The following is a 22,115-nucleotide window of genomic DNA, read 5'->3' as shown; positions in this document are numbered from 1 at the left end:
AATAGTACATCAATCTCATACATAAATGATTCTGAATTGATCTGAGGAATTACAATCAGGTGGTCACAGTTATGACTTGGAAAGGATGTATCTCCAACCAGATGCTTGTGGAAAAGGCTTTATTAACCCAAATCGCATTCCAATGCGTTTCGTCCGTTAGGACTTCAACGGGTTTTTTTTTTTTTTAAATCAGGTTTTGTATAACAGAAAAGGTTACCACTGGTTATATTTTTCAATGTATTTCTCAATGTTATATCCAATAGAACATTCTGTATTCAATTCTTATGATATCTAAATGACTTCATTGTAACAATTAACAACACATAAGTCGGAGTTAGAGGATGTGATAATCCTTAAATTCCTTCAGGGACCGTGGAACCCTGCATTCCACATTTACTTCAACAGATATCCCCAAGCCTGGGCTTGTAGTGTCTCAAATAATAGACAACACTACTCCTTTTCAATGGCATACATACATACATACATACATACATACATACATACAAAGTATTCACAGTGCTTGACTTGTTCCATATTTAGCAACCTTATTCCAAACTGGAATAAATTTCTCCCCTCAAAATTCTACACACAATACCCCACGATGACTACGTGAAAAAGTTTGAGATTTTTGCAAATGAAACAAAAATACAAAAAAATTAAAAATATGAAAAATAAAAATCACATGTACAGAAGTATTCACAGCCTTTCCTCAATACTTTGTTGATGCACCTTTGGCAGCAATTACAGCCTCAAAAGTATTTTTGAATATGATGCCACAAGCTTGGCACACCTATATTTGGGCAGTTTTGCCCATACCTCTTTGCAGCACCTCTCAAGCTCCATCAGGATGGAAGGGAAGCGTCGGTGCAGAGCCATTGTCAGATCTCCAGAGATGTTCAATCGGATTCAAGTCTAGGCTCTCACGAAGTTGTCCTGAAGCCAATCCATTGATATCTTGGCTGTGTGCTTAGGGTCGCCGTCCCGCTGAAAGATGAACAGTCACCCGAGTCGGAGGTCAAGAGCGCTCTGGAGCAGGTTTTCATCCAGGATGTCTCTGTACATTGCTGCATTCATCTTTCCCTCTATCCTGACTAGTCTCCCAGTTCCTGCCACTGAAAAAACATCCCCACAGCATGCTGCTGCCAACACCATGTTTCACTATAGGGATGGTATTGGCCTTGTGAGGAGTGGTGCTTGGTTTCCTCCAAACAGGACGCCTGGCATTCACACCAAAGTGCTCAATCTTTGTCTTATCCGACCAGAGAATTTTGTTTCTCATGGTCTGAGAGTCCTTCAGGTGCATTTTGGCAAACTCCAGGCGAACTGCCATGTACTTTTTTTTACTAAGGAGTGGCTTCCGTCTGACCACTCTACCATACAGGCCTGATTAGTTGGATTGCTGCAGAGATGGTTGTCCTTCTGGAAGATTCTCCTCTCACCCAAAGCTGTAGCTCTGACAGAGTGACCATCGGGTTCTTGGTCACATCCCTGACTAGGGCCCTTCTCCCCCGATCGCTCAGTTTAGACGGCTGGCCAGCTCTAGGAAGAGTCCTGGTGGTTCCGAACTTCTTCCATTTACGGATGATGGAGGTCACTCTGCGCATTGAAACCTTCAAAGCAGCAGCAATTTTTCTGTACCCTTCCCCAGATTTGTGCCTCGAGACAATCATGTCTCAGAGATCTACAGCCAATTCCTTGGACTTAATGCTTGGTTTGTGCTCAGACATGCACTGTCAAGTGTGGGACCTTATATAGACAGGTGTGTGCCTTTCCAAGCCATGTCCAATCAACTGAATTTACCACAGGTGGACTCCAATTAACCTGTAGGAACATCTCAAGGATGACCAGTGGAATCAGGATGCACCTGAGCTTAATTGTGAGCATGATGGCAAAGGCTGTGAATACTTATGTACATGTGATATGTTTTTTTATTTTTAATAAATTTGTACACAAAAAAAAAAAAAAAAACTACTTTTCACATTGTCATTATGGAGTATTGTGTGCAGAATTTTGAGGGAAAAAATAAAATTTAATCCATTTTGGAATAAGGCTGTAACATACCAAAATGTGGAAAAAGTTAAGACCTTTGAATACTTTCCGGATGCAATTTTTTTTTTTTTTATTATACTTTTTTTTATTTTTATTATTAATTACACACACCAACAATATATTTTATTTTTTTAACATTCTAGTGGAATTGCAAAGCTTTTCTAAGAATCCGTAGTTCAAAAGCTGCCTGCCCTTCTAGAAATATAAAAAGGGCAGGCAGACATTTTATAGTGTGTGTTTCAACCTATGAGTCACAATGCTATTAATATCTGCTACTTTTCAATACCTCTATTACGTTACCTAAAGTAATAAAAATAGCTTTCAATGTTTTGAATTGCTAGACAGTTACACATGTGGCAGAAAACATGTTTAAACTTTAAAATAAAACTTATTTGATTTCAGAATTGTTGGCTGTATTTTAGACTTTAATTTTGTAACAGGAATACTTGAGACAATCTTGAGAACTGCTTTCAATTGGTATTATAAAAAGCTACAGAACCGATAATAGTAAAATCATGTTTGATTAAAAAACAAAACTAGCTTGTTCTTAACTGTATAATATTTATAAAGATTTCTATAAATCTAGTGGTTAAGAATCTGAAAATTAACATACCTGTCCTGTTTGGTGACTAACACCACATATTTTAGTGCAGTTATCAAACCAATTAAGCCTCCTGCTGTAACGGCTTTGCAGATCTGCTCCCAACCGTTATAACTTAAGCTAGGTACACTATCAGATTTTTTGGTCGCCCTAACAATAATGGGGATTTTTCAAGAAAATTGAAGGCCCCAATATCTGAGCAACACACTAAAAAGGTTTTTGATTTTTTTTTTGGCAGTTACTGAATCTCTGACACAAACACGAATTTGCATATGAATGCCAACAAAGAGGATGCCAAAGTCATGGAAACGCGTGGGAAATATGGTCAAATTATCGAGAATGCCCCCCACACTGCGCGATATCGGGGGATTGAGGACGAGATTTTCGTTCTTGGCCGACCGTTCGGCTAATCAAGGGTGTGTGTTTGTATGTAAAACTTTTACGGTTATCGACAAAACAATCGTTCATACAAACTAGGACTTAAAATGAGCGAGCACCCAATTTTTGGCAAATTGGTTGTTATTGTACAGTGTGTACCTAGCTTTATTGGTGGAAATCAGAACAAACCATTTACAAAAGGTGAAGGTGATCTGCATCTGTAATTAACCATCTCTGAGTATTCTAATCAAGACCGAAAATACAATTTTGAAAAGTCGGTTGAATGTCTGTTTCCTTCTGTCTATTAGATAGGCAAAAAAAAAAAAAAAAAAAAAAGGACACCCATCTTGTTTATATAAATACGATGTGCATCTTCTAAACCGTCAACTTTTGAGTTCATTCCTAGAACTTTTTATATTGGTCCTCCCCCCTCCCCCTGCCCTCATTCCTCTTTTTCTTCTCTCTCCTATTCTTCTTTCTGTACAGGTTTTTTAGTTCTAAAAAAATGTAAGGTCCAAATTGCGTAGTTGACGTACTACATTATCTGTATCCTAAGTGATACCTGGAGCTTCATTTTGAATTATTCTGTATCAATGTCTTTTTGTACGTCTGTGATGGTTTGTATGACATTTCTCCAACAAAAATATATATTTTTTTTGGGGGGGGGGGGGGGGGGGGGACCCAAACAAACAAAGACACCCAACTGACTTTTCAAACTATTGAATTCCCCCATAGCATCTGAAACATGGAAACACTGGGCCGCCATGTGGGTTTTAGAAGAGAAAGGAGATTTATGGTAGACTTACCACTGTTAAATCTTTCTGCGAGGTACATTGGTTCCACAGGGAAACATCGGGGTGTAGAGATGGATCTTGATCCAGGCACCAACAGACTAAAGCTTTAGACTGTCCCAGGATGCATTGGGGCATACTAGATAACCCTGCCTCCATGCACTGTGAGCGGTTTCGTTAACCAGTCCAATGCAGGAGCAGGTAAAAGAAGGTAGATGTTAGTCACATTGAACCACGTTCTCACGACAGGGGAAGGGACTAGCGACTAATGCCATACAAACCCATAGAAGCTAGGTGCGTCAGGGCAGACGCCTTGTGGAACCTCACAGAAAGATTTAACAATGGTAAGTCTACTACAAATCTCCTATTCTGCAGTGGGGTACATTGGTTTGCACAGGGAAACATCAGGAATGTCCTAAAACAGTTCCTCATGGGAGGGGACGCGCCGTAGCGGGTATGAGAACCCGGTGTCCAAAGGAAGCAATCTGGGAGGCGAAAGTATCAAAGGCATAGAACCTAATGAACGTGTTCACTGAGGACCACGTAGCCACATTGCACAATTGTTCCGTGGACGCGCTTCGGCAGGCCGCTCATGAAGGTCCAACAGACTGAGTAGAATGGGCTTTAATAGCAGCAGGAGCTGGAAGACCAGCCTGTGCATATGCTTGTGCAATCACCATTCCAATCCATCTGGCCAATGTTTGCTTGTTCGCAGGCCAGCCACATTCGTGAAAACCAAAAAGTACAAAAAGGGTATCTGACCACGTAAACACGGAGAGCCCGTACCACATCCAAAGACCTCTCTTTGGATGACAAACCAGAAGAGATGAAAGCCGGAACCACAATCTCTTGGTTAAGGTGAAACGATGACACCACCTTAGGTAAATAACCAGGGCGAGTTCTAAGAATGGCCCGATAACTGTGAAATATCAGAAAGGGTGGACGACAGGACAGAGCGCCTGCGTCAGACACCCTTCCAGCAGAGGCAATAGACAGTAGGAACAGGACCTTGACCGAGAGCCACTTAAGGCCCACTGACTCAAGAAGTTCAAATGGGAGACTCTTGCAGGGCATTTAGGACAATAGAAAGATCCCATGGAGCAACAGGAGGGACATAGGGAGGCTGAATCCATAAAACACCCTGAGTGAAAGTATGAACGTGAGGAATAGACTCGATTTTTTTCTGAAACCAAACAGACAGGCAGAGATATGAACCTTGAGGGAGGCCAGACGAAGGCCTACGTCACGGCCTTGTTGCAAAAAAGCCAGAAGTCTGGAAGTACTGAATTTGTAAGCATCGTAATTCTTCACCAGGTGAAGTAAGAATTCCAGACCCTATAATAAATCCGCGCAGAAGCCGGTTTGTGGGCCTGTAGCATAGGTTGGATAACTGCCTCGGAGAATCCTTTTAGCCCTCAGGAGTGAAGCTTCAAGAGCCACGCCATCAAAGCCAGTCTGGCCAGGTCCGGGTAGACACAAGGGCCCTGAACGAGGAGGTCCGGGTGCTGATGAAGTAGAAGAGGATGCTCTATCGATAGACCCTGTAGGTCTGAGAACCAATGCCGTCTAGGCCACGCTGGAGCGACTAGAAGTAGTTTTCCGCCTCCTTGTTTGAACTTCTGTAGTACCCTGGGAAGGAGTGACACTGGAGGGAACACGTAGGGCAGCCGAAAGTTCATGGAATTGCCAGTGCATCCACAAACGCTGCTTGAGGATCCCTGGTTCTTGATCCGAAGACCAGAACCTTGTGATTATGTAGAGACGCCATCAGGTCTACATCTGGTAGGCCCCACTTGTCCACTAGGAGTTGAAAGACTTCTTGATGAAGACTCCACACTCCGGCGTGCACATCCTGACTGAGGAAGTCCACTTCTCAGCTGAGGACCCCCGGAATGAACACTGCCGATATTGCTGGCAGATTGCGTTCCGCCCAAAGGATTTTGGACACTTCCATCATTGCCATGCGGCTTCGAGTGCAGTCTTGATTGTTTATGTACGCCACCGTTGTGGCGTTGTCTGATCGTACTTGAACAGGCCTGTTCTGTATCAGAGGCAGGGCGAGAGACAAAGCATTGAACACTGCTCGCAATTCCAGAATGTTTATCGGGAGTAGCGATTCCTCCTTGGTCCACCGACCCTGGAAAGAGTGTTGCTCCAACGCTGCACCCCAACCACTCAGACTGGCGTCCGTAGTCAGTAGGACCCAGTTGGGGATCCAGAAGGGACGGCTCCTGCTCAACTGCTGGTCCTGTAGCCACCATGTCAGCGACAAACAAACCTCCGAAGTCAAGGAGATCATGTGACACCTGATCCGGTGAGGCAGGCCGACCCACTTGGAAAGGATTAACCTCTGCAGAGGGCGGGAATGAAATTGAGCATAGTCTACAATGTCGAAAGCAGACACCATGAGGCCTAGTACTTGCATCGCCGAGTGTATCGACACTCTTGGGCAAGAGAAAGTATCCGATCCTGTCCTGAAGTTTCAGGACCTTCTCTGGAGACCGAAACAGCCGTTGACGGTGTCCAGCAGTGCCCCCAGGTGCATCATGCTCCGAGCAGGGACCAGCGAGGACTTCTTCCAGTTGATGAGCCACCCGTGGGCTTGTAGGAAGTTTACAGTCAGTTGTAGATGACTGAGGAGGACATCGTGGGAGTTTGCCAGAATCAGCAAGTTGTCCAGAGACGGCAAGAACCTAACTCCCTGGAGACGGAGATGAGCCGTCATCACGGCCATAACCTTGGTGAAGATCCGAGGTGCCGTGGCCAGTCCAAACGGCAGAGCCTGAAATTGATAGTGAAGGTTGCCAATAGCAAACCACAGATATTGCTGATGCGACATGGCAATTCGTATATGCAGGTAAGCATCTTGTATATCCAGGGATACCATATAATCTCCGTGTTCCATGGCCAGTACAATTGAGTGCAGCGTTTCCATACGGAACTTGGACACTCTCACAAACTTGTTCAGTGATTTGAGGTTGAGTATAGGCCGGAAAGACCTATTGTGTTTCGGGACTAGAAACAGGGTCGAGTAGTATCCTCTGCCTCTCTGGGATAGAGGTACCGGCACTATCACTTCTTTATCCAGGAGGGAACGCACAACCAGGTGTAGAGCTTGCGCCTTCAACAGATCCGAAGGAATAACCGTTGTGCAGTACTGGCGAGGGGGGGGGGGGGGGGGGGGACATCTCTTGAAAGAGACCGTGTACCCAGGAGAGAGAACTTCAGAAGCATGGGTGCGAGAAGTGGTCTTTAACCAGACCTGGGTGAATTGCAAAAGTCGGCCTCCCACCCTGGGGTCCCCCGTCGAGTCATGCAGCAGGCTTGTCGTGTTTAGAAGCAGGCTGACGGGCAGCCCAGGATTGTTTTGTCTTGGGCTTAGTGGTTGTGGGAGCATGAGATTGTCTCTGGTAAGCCTGAACTTTTGCCTTCCCTTGAGGCCGAAAGGAGTGAGAAGTGGTACCTTTTGCCTTCTGTGCAGAAGGATTAGTATTCGGGAGAAATGCAGTCTTAGCAGCTGCTAAGTCAGTCACAATCTTATTGAGATCTTCCCCAAATAGGATGTCTCCCTTAGAAGGGAGTACCTCCAAGGTCTTTCTGGAGTCCAGGTCCACCTTCCACGACCTCAATTACAGAATACGGTGAGCCAGGATGGACGTCGTCAATGCCTTGGCCGCCAACACACCTGCCACAGAGGACGCCTCCTGAATGTAATAGGCGGCGGTGGTAATGTGGGACAGGTATTGTCTGGCAGTGTCAGATATATCTTGAGGCAGCTCTTCCTCTAATGACTCAACCCATGCTTCAATTCCTTTTGCAGCCCAGGAGGCTGCTATAGCGAGTCTATGTACAGCACCTGTAAGGGAGTAAATAGATTTCAGGCAACCCTCAACCCGCTTATCTGTCGGTTCCTTCAGTGAGGCGACAGGTAGAGTAGATGACACCACAAGACGGGTGACATGTGAATCCACCGGCGGCAAATTTTCCCATTTGTTACACAACTCAGAAGGGAGAGAATAACGAGCTACCATCCTTTTAGTTAGGGAGAATTTCTTTCCTGGCGAAGACCAGGGTTCCTGACGTATGTCTACTAACTGGTCAGATTGCTGTAATAATGTATTAATTACCTTCGGACGTTTAAACTTATCAAGTTTCTTAGACCCAGTAGTGGTATCCACATCATCTATTTGTAGGAATTGCTTAATAGCAACCACTAGGTCAGGGACATCACCCTGAGTAGTAGATTTCTCGCCAGAAGCAGCTGTATCAGTAGTGACAAGCTTTTGAACAGGAAGGACCAGGAGAGAGAGGACCACATTAAGAAGGTTAAGAAAATGTAATACCTTCAGTTCTAAGAGGACTTTATACTAAAATCCTGTAAAATTTTTAATTGATTAACTGGGACTGCTAATCGCAAAATATACTAGGTTGTCAATAAAGGACATCAAGTACATGAGGGCCAATTTATAATCAGCCACTCAATCCATTTTTTTTGGGGATAGGAGAAAGAGTCTGATTAAGATCCACTAAACACAAATCTGTTCGAAAATCCAATTGTAAAGGACCACACTGTTAACAAAAAGTCCATAAATACAGACTTATTTTGTAATACACCCCTGATGAAGTCATAGATGACGAAAAGCGTTGGGTAATAGAGTGTCTGGATTCAAGGCAACAGACAAAAGCTGTTTATTCGATCATACAGAAATACAAGTGTACCTATGTATTTGAACTACGGTTCTATTCATTTATTTTAAATAATTTTAGAAAGTGTTTTAATAAATTATATATACTTTGAAGATTAAGTACTGTGGTTGTATTCAATGTACAATAGGTTATAACAAATAGACCAATCTCTGTACCATAGATAAATGTTTTGGATGTTCCAGGAAGGGTGTCAATCTATACAAACTTTCATATTAGGCGCCTCCTAAAGATACAATTTACATACATACATACATACATACATACAACAATGCACGGTACGAGACCAGATGTATATATTAGAATACTCGTACAATATATTCTGGCACAGGTACACTTGTTCTTAACCAACACTGTCTTATTATTGACATGTAGAATACTTAAGTGTCTGTAAAATCACGGCACTGACGTACAGGCGGATTTACAGAGGAGACCTTGCCCTGCAGTCCCGGAGACCAGTCGCAGCTAATCATAGAAGATGGCACCCAGCGTCTCAGTCGGGAGTGAGGGAGAGTGTGAGGCAGCTCCAGGGTGGGAACACCAGCAGTAGATGGTGCCCAGAGCTAGGGGAGGGGCTACAGGTCAAGCGCCTTCTCCCCTATGCTGGTCCTCACCACCTGGTTCTATGGAGTCTTAATAAAGTGGATAATAAGAATTTACTCACCGGTAATTTTATTTCTCGTAGTCCGTAGTGGATGCTGGGAACTCCGTAAGGACCATGGGGAATAGACGGGCTCCGCAGGAGACTGGGCACTCTAAGAAAGATTTAGGACTACCTGGTGTGCACTGGCTCTTCCCCCTATGACCCTCCTCCAAGCCTCAGTTAGGACACTGTTCCCGGAAGAGCTGACCCAATAAGGAAGGATTTTGAATCCCGGGTAAGACTCATACCAGCCACACCAATCACACCATATAACTCGTGATAGGAACCCCGGTTAACAGTATGATAACAATGGAGCCTCTGAACAGATGGCTCGCCATAACAACCCGATTTTTGTAAAAATAACTATCTACAAGTATTGCAGACAATCCGCACTTGGGATGGGCGCCCAGCATCCACTACGGACTACGAGAAATAGAATTACCGGTGAGTAAATTCTTATTTTCTCTAACGTCCTAGTGGATGCTGGGAACTCCGTAAGGACCATGGGGATTATACCAAAGCTCCCAAACGGGCGGGAGAGTGCGGATGACTCTGCAGCACCGAATGAGAGAACTCCAGGTCTTCCTCAGCCAGGGTATCAAATTTATAGAATTTTGCAAACGTGTTTGCCCCTGACCAAGTAGCAGCTCGGCAAAGTTGTAAAGCCGAGACCCCTCGGGCAGCCGCCCAAGATGAGCCCACATTCCTTGTGGAATGGGCTTTCACATTTTTAGGCTGCGGTAGTCCCACCGTAGAATGCGCCAGCTGAATAGTGCTACAAATCCAGCGCGCGATAGACTGCTTAGAAGCAGGTGCACCCAGCTTGTTGGGTGCATATAGAACAAACAGCGAGTCAGTTTTCCTGACTCCAGCCGTCCTGGAAACATACATTTTCAGGGCCCTGACTACGTCCAGAAACTTGGAATCCTCCAAGTCCCTAGTAGCCGCAGGCACCACAATAGGTTGGTTCAAATGAAAAGCTGACACCACCTTCGGGAGAAACTGAGGACGAGTCCTCAACTCTGCCCTATCCATATGGAAAATCAGATAGGGGCTTTTACAGGACAAAGCCGCCAATTCTGACACCCGTCTGACTGAAGCCAGAGCCAACAACATAACCACTTTCCACGTGAGATATTTTAAATCCACAGTCTTAAGTGGCTCAAACCAATGTGATTTTAGAAATTCCAAGACCACATTGAGATCCCAAGGTGCCACTGAGGGCACAAAAGGAGGCTGAATATGCAGGACTCCCTTGACAAAAGTCTGAACTTCAGGCAGTGAAGCCAGTTCTTTCTGGAAGAAAATCGACAGGGCCGAGATCTGGACCTTAATGGACCCCAATTTGAGGCCCAAAGTCACACCTGCTTGCAGGAAGTTTAAGAAACGACCCAGTTGAAATTCCTCCGTTGGGGCCTTCTTGGCCTCACACCAAGCAACATATTTCCGCCAAATGCGGTGATAATGCTTTGCGGTGACATCCTTCCTGGCTTTGATCAGGGTAGGGATGACTTCCTCCGGAATACCTTTTTCCTTCAGGATCCGGCGTTCAACCGCCATGACGTCAAACGCAGCCGCGGTAAGTCTTGGAACAGACAGGGTCCCTGCTGCAGCAGGTCTTGTCTGAGCGGCAGAGGCCAAGGGTCCTCTGCAAGCATCTCTCGAAGTTCCGGGTACCAAGTCCTTCTTGGCCAATCCGGAGCCACGAGAATAGTTCTCACTCCTCGCCTTCTTATTATTCTCAGTACCTTGGGTATGAGGGGCAGAGGAGGAAACACATAAACCGACTGGTACACCCACGGTGTCACTAGAGCGTCCACAGCGATCGCCTGAGGGTCCCTTGACCTGGCGCAATACCTTTTTAGCTTTTTGTTTAGGCGGGACGCCATCATGTCCACCTGTGGTTTTTCCCAACGGTTGACCAGCATTCGGAAAACATCTGGATGAAGTCCCCATTCTCCCGGGTGGAGGTCGTGCCTGCTGAGGATGTCTGCTTCCCAGTTGTCCACTCCCGGAATGAATACTGCTGTCAGTGCTAACACATGATTCTCTGCCCATCGGAGAATCCTTGTGGCTTCTGCCATTGCCCTCCTGCTTCTTGTGCCGCCCTGTCTGTTTACATGGGCGACCGCCGTGATGTTGTCTGACTGGATCAGCACCGGCCGGTTCTGAAGCAGGGGTCTTGCTTGACTTAGGGCATTGTAAATGGCCCTTAGCTCCAGAATATTTATGTGAAGTGAAATCTCCTGATTTGACCATAGTCCTTGGAAATTTCTTCCCTGTGTGACTGCCCCCCAGCCCCGAAGGCTTGCGTCCGTGGTCACCAGGACCCAGTCCTGTATTCCGAATCTGCGGCCCTCTAGTAGATGAGCCGTCTGCAGCCACCACAGCAGCGACACCCTGGTTCTTGCAGATAGGGTTATCCGCCGTTTTATCTGGAGATGGGACCCGGACCATTTGTCCAACAGGTCCCACTGGAAAGTCCTTGCGTGGAACCTTCCGAATGGAATTGCCTCGTACGAAGCTACCATCTTTCCCAGGACTCGTGTGCATTGATGTACCGACACCTGTCCCGGTTTTAGGATGTCTCTGACTAGAGATGACAACTTCTCGGCTTTTTCCACTGGAAGAAACACTCTTTTCTGGTCTGTGTCCAGAATCATTCCCAGGAACAGAAGACGTGTCGTCGGGACCAGCTGTGACTTTGGAATATTGAGAATCCAGCCGTGCTGTTGTAGCACTTCCCGAGCAAGTGCTACCCCTACTATCACCTGTTCCTTGGACCTCGCCTTTATCAGGAGATCGTCCAAGTACGGGATAATTGAAACTCCTTTCTTGCGAAGGAGTATCATCATTTCGGCCATTACCTTGGTAAAGACCCTCGGTGCCGTGGATAACCCAAACGGCAGCGTCTGGAACTGATAGTGACAGTCCTGTACCACAAATCTGAGGTACTCCTGGTGAGGAGGGTAAATGGGGACATGTAGGTACGCATCCTTGATGTCCAGGGAGACCATGTAGTCCCCCTCCTCCAGGCTCGCAATAACCGCCCTGAGCGATTCCATCTTGAACTTGAACCTTTTGATATAAGTGTTCAAGGATTTTAAATTTAAGATGGGTCTCACCGAACCGTCCAGTTTCGGTACCACAAACATTGTGGAATAGTAACCCTTTCCTTGCTGAAGGAGGGGTACCTTGACAATCACTTGCTGTGAATACAGTTTTTGAATAGCCACCAACACTGCCTCCCTGGCAGAGGGAGTTGCCGGTAAGGCAGATTTTAGGAAACCGCGGGGGGGAGACGTCTCGAATTCCAGTCTGTACCCCTGAAGTACTACTTGAAGGACCCAGGGATCCACCTGTGAGAGAGCCCACTGTGTGCTGAAATTTTTGAGACGGGCCCCCACCGTACCCGGGTCCGCCTGAGCAGCCCCAGCGTCATGCTGTGGACTTACCGGACGCAGGGGAGGACTTCTGCTCTTGGGAACTAGCTGTGTGTTGCAGCTTTTTCCTCTACCTTTGCCTCTCAGCAGAAAGGATGAGCCTCTAGCCATCTTGCTTTTCTGGGGCCGAAAGGACTGTACCTGATAATACGGTGCTTTCTTTTGCTGTGGGGCAGCCTGTGGCAAAAAGGTCGATTTCCCAGCAGTAGCTGTGGACACGAGGTCCGAAAGACCATCCCCAAACAGTTCCACCCCCTTATAGGGCAAAACCTCCATGTGCCGCTTTGAGTCGGCATCGCCAGCCCATTGCAGAGTCCATAACCCCCTTCTGGCGGCAATGGACATAGCGCTTATTCTTGATGCCAGCCGGCAAATATCCCTCTGTGCATCACGCATGTATAAGACTGCATCTTTTATATGCTCAATCGTCAGCAAAATATTGTCCCTATCCATGGTATCGATATTATCTGACAGGGAATCTGACCACGCAGCAGCAGCACTGCACATCCAAGCTGATGCAATCGCTGGTCGTAATATAATGCCCGTGTGTGTGTGTAAATAGAAAGCAGGAGGCTACCCTAAAAGCTATCAGCAGGTTCCTTCAGGGTGGCCGTATCCGGAGACGGTAGTGCCACCTTCTTTGATAAGCGTGTCAGCGCCTTATCTACCCTAGGGGGTGTTTCCCAACGTGACCTATCCTCTAACGGGAAAGGGTACGCTGCCAATAATCGTTTTGAAATTATCAATTTCTTATCAGGGGAAGTCCACGCTTCCTCACACACCTCATTTAATTCCTCAGATGCAGGAAAAACTACTGGTAGTTTTTTCTCACCAAACATAATACCCTTTTTTGTGGTACCTGGGGTATTATCAGAAATGCGTAAAACATTTTTCATTGCCTCAATCATGTAACGGGTGGACCTATTGGAGGGTACACTTGTCTCATCATCGTCGACACTGGAGTCGGTATCCGTGTCGACGTCTGTATCTGTCACCTGAGTTAGCAGGCGTTTTAAAGCCCCTGATGACATTTGAGACGCTGGAACAGGCACAAGCTGTGTAGCCGGCTGTCGTATGTCGTCAAACCTTTTGTGTAAGGAGTTGACACTTTCACGCAATTCCTTCCATAAGTCCAGCCACACAGGTGTCAACCCCGCAGAGGGTGACATCACATTCACAGGCATTTGCTCCGCCTCCACATCATTTTCCTCCTCATACATGTCGACACAGCAGTACCGACACACAGCAGACACAGGGAATGCTCTTACAGAGGACAGGACCCCACAAAGCCCTTTGGGGAGACAGAGGGAGAGTATGCCAGCACACACCAGAGCGCTATATATCACAGGGATATCACCTATAGAAGTGTGTTTTCCCTTTATAGCTGCATAAATATAGTTATACTGCGCCTAATTTGTGCCCCCCCTCTCTTTTTTACCCTTTTCTGTAGTGCAGGACTGCAGGGGAGAGCCAGGGAGCTTCCTTCCAGCGAAGCTGTGAGGGAAAAATGGCGCCAGTGTGCTGAGGGAGATGGCTCCGCCCCTTTTTCGGCGGGCTTACTCCCGCTAATGTAAAAGTTCTGTCAGGGGTTAAAAAGCACCTATATAGCCCCTGGGGCTATATATGGTGCCAGTTTGCCAGCCAAGGTGTTAGTATTGCTGCTCAGGGCGCCCCCCCCCCAGCGCCCTGCACCCATCAGTGACCGCAGTGTGTGGTGTGCATGAGGAGCAATGGCGCACAGCTGCAGTGCTGTGCGCTACCTTGGAGAAGACAGAAGTCTTCAGCCGCCGATTTTCTGGACCACCTTCTTGCTTCTGGCTCTGTAAGGGGGACGGCGGCGCGGCTCCGGGAACGGACGACGAAGTCGGGTCCTGTGTTCGATCCCTCTGGAGCTAATGGTGTCCAGTAGCCTAAGAAGCCCAAGCTACCACCACTTAGGTAGGTTCGCTTCTTCTCCCCTTAGTCCCTCGATGCAGTGAGCCTGTTGTCAGCAGGTCTCACTGAAAATAAAAAACCTAAACTATACTTTCTAGGAGCTCAGGAGAGCCCCTAGTGTGCATCCAGCTCGGCCAGGCACAGAAATCTAACTGAGGCTTGGAGGAGGGTCATAGGGGGAGGAGCCAGTGCACACCAGGTAGTCCTAAATCTTTCTTAGAGTGCCCAGTCTCCTGCGGAGCCCGTCTATTCCCCATGGTCCTTACGGAGTTCCCATCATCCACTAGAACGTTAGAGAAATTTATATATCAGACCTGTACTCTTATGCCCTGGTGGATATAGTGGGGTCCCTGCTCTGTTACAGTGTCCATGCCAGCATCGCAGTCCATCTCCTTAGACTGCAACCGGAACGCGATTTAATGGCGGGTCCCGCCTGGATGACCCTCTTACCTCCTCCCTTCAGTAGCAGCCACGCAAACCAGGAGAGCATCTATGACCATGTGCCTAGAGCCAGAGCGTTTCCGCCGCAAGTACCCGGGAACAGAGTCAGCAACACCGCTGGGGAGGCGACGGAGCCACAGCACAGAATGTCACCCCGACATGCAAGTGCTGCGGCCCTTGAAGTCTTCTAAAAGCTTTTTCAGGGCTGCCCAGTGCAGCCCCCTTGTTAAGTGACCTGCTTCTGCAGGCACCAACTCGAAAACTGAGCTCACAGTGTCTGGAGGCGGGGTTATAGAGGAGGCCCCAATGCATGCTGGGACAGTCTAAAGCATTAACCTGTTGGTGCCTGGATCAAGATCCATCTCTACACCCTGATGTTTCCCTGTGAAAACCAACGTACACCGCAGCAGAAAAAGCAATTATCGGTGAGTAAATGCTACCGTTTTCCCCACCAATATACTATATGGCAGCTCTAACAATGGGATGTACCCAAGCAATACAATAACAAGGGCAACAAGAGTACCAAGCCACATAGGCTGTAATAATGAAACTTATTTAAGTGGCTTAATCTGGCCTTGATTAAACTCTATAGATGATCATGCAGAGCTTCCAGTTCTGTGGAGTCTGAAGGAGTCCTGGACTGCAAAAAAGGAGGGAATTTCATAATACTGAAGCATCACCAATATCAAACAGGTAATGTTTTTGGTTCCACTACTCTAGAGACCAATGGCAGTGCGCTTTAAATCACTCCAGCAGATGTTTGCAATTGCACATGGTGATCCAAGCTTTCGGTGTAGCTGTTCGACCATGAAAATGAAATACATAAAGCTCCAGACAAAATTCTTCTGCAGACGTTGCTTCCCAATGCAGTTTAGAACTTGGTATTCGGAACTGCAACTGAGGACAGAGGATTTTTATCTTCTACAACACTTGATGGTCCAGTTCTGCAAGCTTCTGTGGCCTACTGATGCAGTTCCTATATGATTCCAATTCATAATAACAGCATTTATTAACTGGGGCAGATTCAGTAAGGCAGAAAATTGACAGACTTGTTAAAAAGTGGCATCCTACATCAGTGCCACGTTGGAGGTCACAGCTCTGTGGTATGTCCTGTTCTGCTAATGCTTGATAAAAAGGAGATTACTTGGCAGTATGCCCCTATTAGCAATAAGAGTTGCTAAAAGGACCAGACACATTTGAAGAGGCATTAATACAGTTTATGTGTTATGTGTGATCCTCTTAAATTCAGTAACCATAATGTGCTAAAGCTAAACATAAGCACACACACAAAAGGAACAAAAAAAACAAAACAAAAAAATATAATAATAAATTTGAAAAACCCTTTACTTACATCCTTCCCACACCTTCATACATTGGAGTTGTATCAGGCAAGGTCTTAATTTCACCATCAGTAAGGTGGGCATGCTTCTTTGTTCTATTCAACTGTTCTATCTGTAGATCTGCTAGTTTCACTTTCTGCTGCGTATCCATTACTTTGGCCTGAAGTTCTGTAAAAGCCTGTAAAACATAACTATCAGTTTCTACATTCATCCAATACCCTTTTGTTAACAATACATTCATGGAGATGTATAGAGAGAGAGAAAAAAAATAGAAACCATAATTTCTACAAGTGCAATAAATCATTAATTCACCAATGCACACCATGGCACTTCTGTATCAGATTAAAATAGAAAAAATTACAAAATAAAATGTTACTTCCATCATCTATTTTGGGAGAGGCAGAAGAAATACACTTTTTGGGAGGAATTCAACTGTATTTTGGTTGGAGCCGTTAGCAGTGGTTCCCGGACACAGCAATTCAATTGTTGCTCCAATAATGTGAGAAAAGTCAGTGGTTTCTAATCAGGACTTTGGACAGGTTTAACTGATATATGCTGCTAAACCAGGTGAAAAGTGCAACTATTCATGTGCGGCCAAAACAATTTAGACGCCAATGAATTATTGCTGTACTCAAAAGAATTGAAATCCCCCCAAAAAAAACTTTGTAATGCACTTGGATGTTATAGATTGTATGCATTTATTAACTGGACCAAAACTGTCCTAGGGTGGTTGACACTACTGTGACAGTAACACCAGTCCTGGCTTGTGTTACTTAGTGGAAAATTGGTGGGACCCCACACCATTTATCCCCCTGATTTGGCAACTGCAAGCTTAGACTTCAAGGCCTAAAGCTAGGCATACACTATACAATAATCTGCCAGATATAGCTGGTTGGAATGAAAATTTGGTAATAGATGAGAGCAAATGGCAATCGACACTGGAAAACAGACAAAAATAGTTGTTCATCCAAGTTGGTTAAATATGTGTTCAACTAATTTGTATGACCAACAGGTTTTGTTCGTTTTCCAGTGTTTGGGAGCAAATGGTCGATTGCCAGTTGCTCTCATCCATTACTAAATTTTAATTCCAACTAGCTAGATCTGGCAGATTATCTGCCAGATAATTGTATAGCGTGTACCTAGTTTAAGGCTGGTAATCAATATTGTGGGGAAGCCCATGCAAGGTTTAAAAAAAAATATATATATATTAAAAAAAAAAAAAAATATATATATATATAATATATATATATATATATATATATATATATATATATATATATATATATATATATATAAAAAAAAAAAAAAAAACACACATTACCAATGTTCAGATTGAAAAATATATAAAGGATATTAGGTATCTAGGAGCACTTTTAGAGGAGGGGCTGTGGAAGGTTAGGGGTTTAGAAAACTATGGTAGGTTGTAAAATATAAATTTTAAAAAAAGTTTAGTAAATGCTATATACTGGACTTACAAATTGTAATCAATCTGCAGATTTTGCAAGTGCCATTGGTTTCTAAACCCCGGATGCTTACTAAATCCCCAGCACTAACACACATATCTATGTCTATAGATAGAATACAAAACAAAAATAAGAGTAAATTGAGAAACAATATATAATAGAACAACTGTGCAATAAATAACATCCCATGGATTGCTGAAGCAAGTCAAATAAATACGAATTTCTTAAAATATTTAAACTAAATCAATCTCAATTTAGATGAATCTACATTGCTTGCTATGGATAACTTATCCACTTCTTGATAGTTACCAGTTATTACAGCAGCCACTACATCACTCTACAGGGACAAGGCAACCTCAGTGACACAGAGGTCCCACAGCTAATGTATCTGACCCCATAATGTAATATCACTATAAGTCAGTGCAAAGCCACTGCAGATAGAGACTGGGCCTACAATTGCACATTCAGCTACTACAACGCAATGCAATGGCAAGATAAAGAATTGCTGTATATTGTATCATTGTGTATATTGTACGCAAAGTGATAATCACATGTGCCCAGCTATAACCACCGACTCCTGCTGTAATACCGGCCATGGTTGATGCTAGATTCAACCTACCGGCCACGGCTATGCGGATAATAGGTATACATATCCGACAATCACGGATATTACTAATCTCGCGAAATCATCACCACGCCCATGGCTTTGGAACTGCGGTTACTGATAAGGCCCAGTATCATAATCTGTCAGTGTAAGGCCGGCCATTCTGTGTACATACTACCTTCTTCAGCTCCAGGTCCACGGGAGTAGCCGCCATCTTGCTTCCCCTGCCAAATGCGCGGCGCACAGCCTCAATGATACTGCCGGACACATGACGTCTCAACAACGCGCGATGTGATTGGCTGACGAGCAGCCGTGCTGAGACGTGGTTCGCTGCTGGTGGTAACTGTCAACTCGGTATCTAGGACGCTTCCAGCGGCTTATATGGGCGTATTCCGCCGCTTGATGGCGACCACCATGGCCGCCTACTATGTTAGCAACAGCTAATATCACCTGAATCATACACGCAGCATCATGTTCACTTGATATGAGTGATAACATTGCTGTAGGTTCTGTAATAGTAAATATAGGTCACACGCACAAACGTCGCTTGGTATCATTGTGCCAAGTCAGTGTTGCTGGTTTTCAACCCAGTGCAGGTTATGTTACGGAGAGGCCTATTTATAACCCCCACCTCCCAAACAGAAAACACACTTTCATGTGGCAGAGGTGTCACTAGGGTTGGTGTCACCCGGTGGGATAACTCATGGTGTCACCCCCCCATGGACTTCGTCCCGTATCACACCACACCACACCGAATCCATAGTAATGTTTTACTAAAAATAATTGCTTCTGATCATTGGGCCTCATTCAGGTTGGATCGCAGTGTGTGATCCAACCGCAAAAAATTAGAAAAAGATGCAGGTGCATGTGCAGTGCCCGTCCTGCGCATGCATTTTCTGTGGAGGGACTGCAGAAAATGTAATCGCCTCTGCCTTTCAATGAGGCAGAGGTAGTCGCGGGGCGGGGGAGCGGCAACACTCAGTTTCCAGGGTGGAGACGGAGCGTTGCGGGGGCCAGTGCGGCGTGAACGGGGGCGTAATTGCAGCAGCTGTGACATCATAGAAAAGGAAATATGGCGGCGGCATGCAGAAAGGGCGCCAGAATACCGACCGTGGAATACCGAATGAGGAGAGACTGCGTAGCAAGGCAGGTAAGACGGGGATGGGGGGGGGGGAGATTGCTTTAAGCTGCGGGGGGGAGGGGGGGAGGGTTAGGCTGTGTCTCCGAGGGGATAGGGTTAGGCTGCGGGTAGGGGGGGGGGTTAGGTTTAGGCAGCGGGGACAGGGGGTTGGGTTTAGGCACCAAGGGGGGAGGTTAGGGTTAGGCTAAGGAAAGGGAGGGTTAGGGGGTTGGGGAGAGGGGAGAACACCCCTTACTCACCCCTATCGGCTTCGTACACATTGGGATCCCGCGGTCGTATTTGGACCGCCGGGATCCCATGCACCGGTAAATCAAACTGATCCTGCAGGGAGGTTTCAGTCTGCAAATGCTGGGGAGGCTGACAGGGAGATAAAAGGCAGAGAATAGATGGAAGAAAGGGAGGGTACAGGAAGAAGAGAAAATGGTTGGGAGGAGAGGTAGCGCTGGGAGGAGGGAGGAGGAGGAAAGGTGGTGACACAATACATGTGAATGCACCTATAGCCTCAGATATTTTTCATATAATATACCCACAGTGTGATTATATATATATATATATATATATATATATATATATATATATATAGTATAATATACATGCAAAAAATATGTGTTGCTATTACAGCCCTTCTGAAGACAGAGCAGGAGCATACCTACGGGGAAGGGGGGGTGCTGATTCTGGGGCCAGGATCCGGGACTTCCTGGGTGATGGGACTTCTCTTCAGTATCCTGGGGGCTCAGGCAGGCAGGCTGGCTGTATGTAGCCAGGCTGCACGCAGGGTACTTGTGGGCTGGCGGCTGTGTGCGCTGCTGCGCTGTGCTCCTCCGTCTTCTCTCCCCTGCAGCCGCTCCCAGAATGCCGTGCGTGATGATGTCACGCCCGCACTGGCATTCTGGGAAGGAAGGAGAGAGGGAGCTGCTGCCGCGCACCAGCCAGGCAGCACTGTCCTGATAGCGCTGCGCGACTGCGGCCGATGGTGTCAGTGGGGGTGCGGGCATAAGTGATTATTAGGGCAGGTGCGGGTGGGAGTGTGGCTGTTTTTGGTGTCACCCCCTTGGAGGTGATACCTGGCTGCGGGCCGCACCCCCCGCACCCACCTTGTGACGCCTCTGTCATGTGGTACCCACATATATTAAGTACCACCTGGTTGTATGTACAGGTGACTGCAGCGCATATGTTTGCTGTGTGGTCCCCGTTTTCGTTAGCAGTAGTAGCCCCCATAGGTTTCTGAAATTAATTTACCTTGTTGTGAGCTTGGCCATGGTAGCTAACCGCTTCTACAGATACCATTAGCCATTGTAGTCCCCTTGTTACACTTCGCAAAATTTACAGGAAGAGGGATCCATAGGATCACTCCCTGCCAACGGTAGCTCATACATGAGCAATAGTGCGGCCGGGTCCCAACGTGGAATTAAAGTGAACGCATTAGCCATCAATTTATAGCAAAGTATGGGCCGAGCACGAGAATCAGTGGCGTAACATACAAGTGATGGGCCAAGGTGCAAAACAATGCTTTGTGCTTCTAGGTCCCAAACTAAGTTCATAATATAACACACAATAGTGTGCCACGTCACCATCAAACAATACATACACCCTCCCAATGTGCCCCCTTTAATCAACTATTAATAATCTGTGCCCCCTTTACACTCATAACTCTATTATGTCAGCAGTGCTGCTTGGAGGCTCCACAGATGGCGGAGGGTGATAGACAAAGGCAGAGGGTGACGGGTGAGGCAGGTGGCAATGAGCAGAGGCAGAGGTGAAAGACTGAAGGGGGCAATGACGAGAGACAGAGGGTGACAAGCAGAGGGCGATGAGCAGTGGGTTTCAGGTAGAGGCAAAGGGAGATGGGTAGAGTGTGACGGGGGGGCAAAAGATGATGGGCAGAGGGTGACGGGGGAGAGGCAGAGGATGACAGGCAGTGGTAGGGGGCAATGAGGGAGAGGGTGACCCAGAGAAGCAGAATAAATAGAGAAACATAGAGTGTGACGGCAGATATGAACTACTTGGCCCATCTAGTCTGACCCTTTTTTTATCATATTTTTACCTCAAACCTTATATGATCCTTATTTCTCTAACGTCCTATACTGGGGAATGTACTTTAGTACCGTGGGGTATAGATCGGGTCCATTGGAGCCTGTCACTTTAAGAATTAATTAGTGTGTGCTGGCTCCTCCCCTTTATGCTCCTCCTAGCAGACTCAGTTTAGAAAAATGTGCCCAAGAAGGCGGGTGTATTCTCTGGAGCTCCAGAGAGTTTTCTTCAGACTTTATGTTAGTTTGTTTTTTTCAGGCCGCACTAGTTGGCAACCAGTCTGCCTGCGTCGTGGGACTTAGTGGGGGACCGCACCAACTTAATACAGAGTTAATGGTTCGCATCCCCGCTGACATGACACTAAGCTTCTGAGGTGCTGTTTCTCACACTCCCAGAGTGTGAGCCCACGCCGGCAGCATGCCGCAACCCCTAACAGATGCCGAAGATCAGACGCGGTGCGGTGAGTGTTACAACGGGATCCCGGTTAGCAGGACCCCAGTGACAATGGCGGCATAAGGGCGCGGCGGTCACGGGCCTCGGGCTGCAGTGCC

At 46.4% G+C, this 22,115-nt stretch overlaps 1 protein-coding gene across 2 annotated transcripts in view; it reads right to left on the bottom strand.

Annotated features, from left to right (window-relative positions):
- Positions 1–18,722, bottom strand: part of PFDN1 (prefoldin subunit 1) — a 61,388-nt gene extending 42,666 nt beyond the window's left edge. The window contains exons 1-2 of one of the 2 annotated variants that reach the window (XM_063928323.1): positions 18,571–18,722; positions 16,337–16,503 (exon numbers count right to left, since the gene is read on the bottom strand). In XM_063928323.1, the coding sequence (XP_063784393.1) occupies positions 16,337–16,503; positions 18,571–18,606 (203 nt within the window). In that variant the 5' untranslated portion in view covers positions 18,607–18,722. Of the gene's footprint in view, positions 1–16,336; positions 16,504–18,407; positions 18,433–18,570 lie in introns of those variants that run through there. The other variant, XM_063928324.1, reaches the window with a different exon arrangement.
- Positions 18,723–22,115: the final 3,393 nt, after the last annotated feature.

The sequence above is a fragment of the Pseudophryne corroboree genome, chromosome 6 (genome assembly GCF_028390025.1).
Source record: "Pseudophryne corroboree isolate aPseCor3 chromosome 6, aPseCor3.hap2, whole genome shotgun sequence".
NCBI lineage: Eukaryota > Metazoa > Chordata > Amphibia > Anura > Myobatrachidae > Pseudophryne > Pseudophryne corroboree.
This window is presented reverse-complemented; position numbering and strand designations above follow the sequence as displayed.